At 34.2% G+C, this 8079-nt stretch overlaps 1 protein-coding gene across 1 annotated transcript in view; it reads left to right on the top strand.

Moving 5' to 3' along the window:
• The window catches only part of cnksr1 (connector enhancer of kinase suppressor of Ras 1), a 54719-nt gene that overhangs the window by 20823 nt on the left and 25817 nt on the right, over positions 1–8079 (top strand). Inside the window, exons 5-6 of the mRNA XM_015380012.1 lie at positions 3489–3530; positions 3645–3764. Of these exons, the coding sequence (XP_015235498.1) occupies positions 3489–3530; positions 3645–3764 (162 nt within the window). The remainder of the gene's footprint in view (positions 1–3488; positions 3531–3644; positions 3765–8079) is intronic.

Here is an 8079-nt window from a genome sequence, read left to right as displayed (position 1 = left end):
CATCCAATCTGAATTAGTCTAATATGAAGTTTTTCCACTCCTTGTCTAACCTTTTAAGTTTTGTTCATCGACAACTTTAATAACTGAGATGTTCCCAATTGAGCCAAAGTTTAAGGAAATTCCAAGCTGAACCTTGTGAATATGAACTGATCAAAATTCAAGCAACAGTAATGAGGTAAAAAAAAAAAGAGCTCAAACACAGAGCAGAGAATCTTTCATGCGCACCAGAGTTCACTCTACTGCATGCTTTTATAATGAATGTGATTCAACACCAGTAATTAAGCTCCCCGTACCTTTAACAGGGTGATGCTTCGCAAAGCTATTTAAAATATCTGAACAACTTTTCGTTGTACCTGGTAGAGATTAAAATCATTCACAAATGCTTGAGTGCTAACAAGGGCTTGGTGATAACAGGAAAGAGCGAACAACGGTCATCTTGAATCTTATACATGTGAAATATTCATTTTTAAAACAGTTCAAACAGCAAAATAATCTTATTGAACATCAGAAATACAAATATTTTCTAAAATGTTCTATAGCAGTTTAGGTGTAGCTTAGTTTTCAAATATGGTGTTCTCTTCACCACGCCTGGCATTTTTCTTCTTCATCTTTTAGACCATCTGTTGAAAACAAGCAATCTTTATTGTAGTTTTGTTTCACTTATTGCACTTAGGATTAGAGGCTGCAGCAACTCAACTGGCTTGTTTGTTTATTCAATTCAATCCAATCCAATTTATTTATAAAGAAAAAAAAACTTGTTATTTGAAGTGCTGTACATATCAATAAGACAAAAAGAATGGTTATAAAATAAGACATTAAGAAATTAAAATAAAATAAAAAACGACTCATGGGATAAAAGAAACACCTGAAGGTGTGTTAAAATCCAGGAAAAAAGTGAGTCTTAACAAGTTATTTAAAAGAAGACAGTGTTATGTAAAATACGGCCTCGCCCTTTTTGATGACATCATATGCAAACATTTTATTACCACTGTCTGGTTGCTCAGACAGTCGAAGCATATTGACTTAGGATAATATAAGAAATAAAGGACGGATTTAAATTCTCCAATCCAATTTTGTCATATGGTTTGAGGTTTCATGTAGTGTTTTATTATGTAAAAGACTGAAGCAATAATTAAGATTCAATACTTTATATAAATAGATCAAGCTTAGAGTAAAGTGAATACAGTTGGCAAAATTTCAATTTTATAAGGAAAAGTTTTGAAAATAATAGAAAAGCATCTCCTCTTCTATTTCTTAAAAAACTAGTGAATGAAGCCTATTTGTGTTCATAATCTCCACTGTTGTACCTTTTTAAACCTGGTTACTTATTAATAATTTTAGGGATCCTTAAGTTGTGAAATAAATCTGATTACTTACCCAGCTGGCCTAAGAAAACCTAAACAATTAGCTTCAATGACATGAGGAGGTTGCTTTGCTTAAACAGTCTAAAGTCTAAACAACTATATTCATCCGCCATATTATTTTTAAACCGTCAGTCATTATCACATGTTCTATTAGGTACCGATACTCTAATGAATATGGAGCTGGTAATCCTATTTCTCCCTTGAGTCTGGTGTCATATAGCCTCTAAATTAACCCAGTCGGTTTGTGTTCAACATTTCATAGGGGTTAGCTTTCCCATATGCAAAGCTCTGTGCAGCTCGCCCGGCTTTTTGAATTACCTCTGGGCATTAATGATTTTTGGTCTCCTATGCTGTGTAAACATGGCTCCTATTCTCTTTGAATTTCTTATCATTCTCTTTTATATGAAGCTTGTTTTTCATCTCTTCTCCTCCCAGTCTGGACCCATTACTGCCCCTTTAGGACTATTATTTCACTCACATCCCAGAAAGCAGACATGAAAGCAATTTAGTTCTTCTCTAATAGCTTTAATAACTGTGTCATTCAACACAGGCGCCTTGGGAATAAAATGCTGTTCACCAATCTTTGATAAATAAATGAAATGAGGATATATGGATTTTGTTATCATTGTTCCATTCTTGCTGTCCTGCTGATTCTATTGAATATGTCTGCTGGTTTATAAAATGTTGATTAAAGCAACCTTTTTTGGATTTTCCATCCCTCACTATAAATAATTCTCAGGTTATGACTGAGCTGATTTATTCTGCAGCGTCCTTATCTGTCTGATAGATCCTAAGCAAACCAAATGATTATAAACGGCAAGAGTTCATCACGAAGGATGCAGTTCTTACAAAAGTGTTTAAGCTTATTGAACTTTTTTCATGTTTCATCAATTAACAACCAATAAATTAATTTTTATATGGATTTTATATCAGAAATAACGATTTTTTTTTTTTTTTCAAAATTGTGGTGTGGAAACTGAATTATAGAATATTTAAAACGACATTGTGCATAAAAAAATCTGGTTCATTTGTCTTTAGCTTTCCCTTAATCAGCCTTTTAGGAGCACCTGTTCACCACAGCTGTGAGTAATTTGACCGATTCTATGTTTGGACTTTAACTGGACCGTTCTAACATTTGAATGTGCTTTGAATGAAACATCACAGCTCTGGCTGGATGTTTCAGGTTGTTGTTGTGTTTGTTCACCACAGCATTCGGTCGTATTCAGCCTTTTCTTCTGATTGCCATAGATTTGGCTCCGTCTGTCTTCCCATTAGCTCTCAGCACTTTCTCCGATCCTGCTGAAGAAAACCTCCCCACAGTCTTATTCTGCCACGCCAGGGTTTCATGGTTAGGAAAGTGATTTCAGGATGATGCGGAAATTAGCTTTTCTTCCCAAGTACATTAGGTTCTTGCATGCAGGTCAAAAACAATTAAAAGACCAGATGATCTCTTTCACATGTTCTCTGAGTTTTCTAAATGGCTTGTTTCATGCTTTTGGTGGCTTTCTTTTAGTGAAAAATGGCTATTCTTCCATAAAGGCCAGGTTTAGGGAGTTTATGGCTAAAGGTTTCCCTGTACAGAGATTCTCCTTTGTGTGCTGCAGACTGAAGCTCCTACAGATACCTTGGGCAATATGGCTGCTTTTCTCATTCATTCTCTCCTTATCCAGGTGGATTTATTGTCTCTGCAAGTCTGAAGTTATGCCTAACTCTATCCATATTCTAAAGATTGATTGTACAAAGGTCTAATGATTAATTTAATTGTAAGAAATAAAAATCTTTCCCTTTGTTACCCTACAGAATCTACAGTCCTCTGTGTTGGTCTGTCTGATGAAAAAACATTAAAATGTGTTGGTGTTTATGGTCATTAAATGCAGACAGATGCTGTTGAAGCTGCAATCACTAACAGATATGTGAATCTTTGCTATTGACTTTATTAGATTGCTTTCGACTAGCGTGTGGCTGTTTTGCTTTCTGACTCAAGCTGTGAAGAGGAAATGGGACATGGGTTTTGACTCAGTTTGTCCCATTTCCACAAATCAATGCATTTGCATATAGGCTGATTGGGTGTCATTGTGTGACTCGTTTGGTTTATCAAATCATGTCGTTTCACTCATCCAACAGGATACCACGGTCTATGAGAAGGAGAAGGACATTATCTCTGTGGTGAGTTTGTCTATCATTTGCTTGTTTTTTTTTTTTTTCATGATTTTCTGAGATATTTTTAACTGCGAGAGTCTGTCTCCTCCCACTTGGTAAAGCTGTGTTTTCCTTTTTCAGTGCCGTCAGTTGGTGGAGGTTTGTGACGAGATCCTGAGCTCCAGCTCCGACTCACTTCTAACCCACACGGCTCAGCTGGAGAGCGTCGACCTGGTGCCTGCCTCACCCGGTGATCAGTTGGTAAAGCTATGATTTAGCTGTTTTTTTTAATCTTCTCCTTCATTAATATCTTAATAATAAGATATATCAATAATATAAATGTCAAGTCATGTTGGTGGTGATAAATCCAATCTATTTCAATCAAAACCAGGCCTAATCAGACTTCTTTAAAGAAATTCTGTCTTTATGTATAGTTTATATTAAATATAGGACTTAAATGCATCAATTTAGAATAATAAATGAGAGAATATATGAAATCAAAATAATAATAAAATTCATTGTAGAATGAAATCCTTAATCTCCATGGTATCTGAACTTAAATGAATCTGAGCCAGTAATACTCTGAAGCTACGAAGCGCTCCCCTCCATCATTTGTTTGGGTAGAGAGAATGCACATTTAATGTGAGGTTAATGCGATGAAACAGCGTCAAAGGATGGGAGCAAAAGTAAGTCGTGCAAGATCACTACAGAGCCTCAACATTCTAAAGCTAAAGCTAATATTTATACGCCAAATAAACAAGATGCACATTGTTCAGTATTTCTATGCAGACATGTTTCAATCCGGGAATGTATTTTTCTTTTTTGTTTTACTTATTATCTTCTGATTAATTATGCTTCTATGAGATTTGAGGCCTGAATTTAGAAAAAAAGTGCATTAATGTAGAGGATTCCAAAATTACATTTCATTAACATGCAGTGATTGGGATTATTATTACATCTGCATCTGGATCTGTATGATTGGATGAACCGTGGTGTTCTGAATAAAGCTAAATTGATGTAGAAATTGCTTAATATCATCATAAAACACATTTTATGTGTCTATATATTGAAATCGCTATTAATCCAAATAGGAATATAAAAACATCGCTCACAGTGTCAAAAATTGTTTTTGGGATTAATTAAAAGCAAAGTCTGTAATTAATTAGAGACATTTTTTGTGTCCTGAAATGAATAATGTTTATTAATGATGTTGGAAAATAAGTGCTTATCATCCATTTTAAAACTGCAGTATTTCCTTATTAGATGTATATATCCAAATATCAAGCCTACACACAGTAATCACTACAAAAAGATTTCAGCTTCGTCAAAAATAATCTTTTTCTTATTAATTTTTTCCTGCTTTTATCATTTTATTAAAGAGGGTAAGAGGTCTGGAATTTTTCTTGACACTGACATTTCTGGTTATTTTATATCTTTATCACTGCTTGAGGGTTTCATCATTAGATCCTGTCAAATGATATCTCTACCATCTCCTGGTTCTCCCTGTACCCTCTGTCAGTACTCTAAAACATTCCCTGATGTTTGGTCACTAAGGCACAATGTTCTTTTTGTGCTGCTTGTCCTTTTCTGTTGTGAAGTCTGCACATTTGGTTCTGTACTCACTGCCATCTTTTGTGACTGCTATCACACTAATCACTGTGCTTTTAGTATATATTTTGAGAGTTTTCATATTTATTTGCGCTCTGTGAACTCAAGCCATTAAGTAAATAAATCTTTTATTAGATGGTGGCTAAATTTTTTCCTTTTGAGCACATTATGTTTTTTTCTTTTTAATTTTTTTTTTATTTTGCTTTACTGGTCTTGAAGTTGCACCTGCATGTTGTTAACATAAGCATCATTGCATTGATGTGTTTTGGCTGTCCTCTGTAAAAAAGGACTTATTCAAATGTACTTAGGTGGAGAGGACAGAGTTTGTTAATTACAGCTGACAGCAGGTAATTGATTAAAGCACATCACCAATAATGAAGTCAGTCCTCTGACACATTAAGAGTAATAGGAACTAAAGGCAGAGAAGGAAGTGAGAAGCAGAAGGCATTATGGTTCTGATAAAGGGGGTTTACAGAATGTGACGCGTCACCACCTAATATATAAATGTGAAAATCAAAGACTTGTGTTTTTACCCAGAGTTTTGCTAATTGTGTGTAAATATATTCAGAAATTTAGAAAAAGGAATAGAGAAAGAACAATAGCTTGATGTTTAGACTCTGTTAATGCTTTACTTTCTGGAATTTAAGTCATGAGGATGACTAACTTATTTAGACTTGCAGAGGTTATATCTTGGAAATATTTAACATAATTCATTTATTAACTAACTGACTGATATGAACAAGAAAATGATCACAACGTTTTATTTCTTTGGTAAATAACGTAAAAATAAGTAGAATAAATAAAAGTATAAAATAAGTAGCTCAATAAGCATTTAAATTAATAGCCTAGTGCAGGGGCCTTCAACGTTTTACAGGCCAAGGACCCCCAAACTGATGACGAGATGGAGCGGGGACCCCCTAATTATATATATTGTATGAAATTGTGTTATATATAACTGATCCTATGGTCACTGTATTACAGATGGAGTAATGTAATGAAAGTACTTTCGCCCTGGGATTATTAAAGTATTTCAGACTCTGATTCCTCGTTGTGAATGAAACGGTTCCCAGCTTAAAAAGGCTCCTGTGTGTCGCTGAATGTGTGCATTGATGACTGAAAAACTTCCTCTGCCTCCATTTATCTGTTTACTACAGTGTGTTGAATTCATGTTTTAGTGTATTTAATGACATTTCAAAATATAAAAAAGAAAGTCTAATCAACCAAAACTTTAGCAACCCCATGCAGTACCTGCCTGGACCCCCCTAGGGGTTACGGACCCCCTGTTGAAGACCTAGTGTATGGTAAAAAAAAAATAAATAATGAAAACTTTCTAAAGCTACTAAGATCTTTTTTCAGTCTTTTTTTTTTTTTTTTTTATAAATTCCTTTAAGATTGGCAGAACTTTATGAATTAATGACATTTTATTAGCTGACTAATGTGTTAAACAGACAAATCCCCTATCTGTTCTAGTGCGGCTAAAAAATAAAATAAAATGAATGAACAACCTCGTTTTCCTTCCCTCATTGTTGCGTTTTTATGAGTCTGTATTGATCATGAATATAGTTGTATTGTCTGGTGCTCAAATTAACTTGCATAAATTGTATTTGGTAAGTGTTAGGGTTTCAATGACACCAAAATATCAAACTCTGCATTGCTACCCAGGGAAACATTCGATACCTGTTGTAATGTTCCATAATGCGAGGATAAAAAAAAGACAAATAATTAAAAGCATAGAAAATGTTTCATAAACATGAAACATAATTGTTAAACAGACCCATAGATAATAATTGTTTAAATAAATGCATATCTAATAGCCTTAATATAACAATGTTTCACTATATTTCAATATAATTTATTTAATGTGCAAATAAGCTAGAAATATCAAATTAAGAGTAGCAAAAATATGTAAACAACACTTCTCTGTAGTGTTGATACCATGCCTAATTAGTAGTGTACATGGGTACAGCATTTGAGTATCAATACTTTTCTGAGTAACTATATTTTTGACAACCCTAGTCAGAACATATTTTTGATTATCGCTCAATTAACATCTAAATCCTTCTGCCTAGGAGGCTGATTTAGGTATTAATGTAATCTATGATCTTTTTAATCTTTTTTGATTGATATGTTTTACATTTAAAGCCACTGGATTAAGAAAATACTTGAGAAAATGTTAGAATTATTCACTAAAAAACACCCCAAACTGTTAAATGTTTATTTTGTGCATTTTGTCATGATGTCGCCACCACAAATCTGACTTTAGATACTTGGAATTTTATGTGATACATCAAATACAAGCAACGCATTGCTCATAGGTCAAAGGAAATTATTCGGGGTATTTCAGTATTTCTATAAATACTGAATTTGTGTTAACACTGACATAGTCATTCTTACACTGATATAAACCACTGGTATCCATTGGTTATATGTTTAGGATCACTGTCCTGTTGGAAGGTGCACCTCTGGCCATATTTCAGATCTTTTGCAACCACTTAGAAGTTTTATTCATTTTTCTCCCCTGCTCCTCCAAAGCATCCCCATACCATGATGCTGCCATCGCCAATTCAGACCACGTTGTGTCTAGCCTGATGTGCAGAACTAATTTCCTGCCACATTCAATTCAAATGAATTCAATAATACTTTAATAATCCCAAAGGACATTTCAGTAACAAAAAAGAAACAGAAAACTAGACCTCTAATTCTTGGTGTGATGGTTTCCTCCTTCTAATATTTTTATAAAAAAAAAAAAAAAAGATTTCGGGACTACGCAGTTACTAGTTGTGTTTTTCTACTTTGGCTCCGAATCTGCAGCTCCTTCAGACTTACCTTAAGCCTCTTGGCTGCTTTTCTGAATAATGCTCTGTTTTCCCGGCCTCTCTCATTGGTGTTGTTGGTATGCTTGTAGTTGTGCTGAATTAAGCGGCTCAGAGATCTTTGGGTTTAGAACCTTACCTTGTTTTTAACTTCT

Source organism: Cyprinodon variegatus, unplaced genomic scaffold (genome assembly GCF_000732505.1).
Source record: "Cyprinodon variegatus isolate N-32 unplaced genomic scaffold, C_variegatus-1.0 Scaffold205, whole genome shotgun sequence".
Taxonomy (NCBI): Eukaryota; Metazoa; Chordata; class Actinopteri; order Cyprinodontiformes; family Cyprinodontidae; genus Cyprinodon; species Cyprinodon variegatus.
Note: the sequence above shows the minus strand (reverse complement) of the source record. Positions and strands in the feature narration are given on the sequence as shown.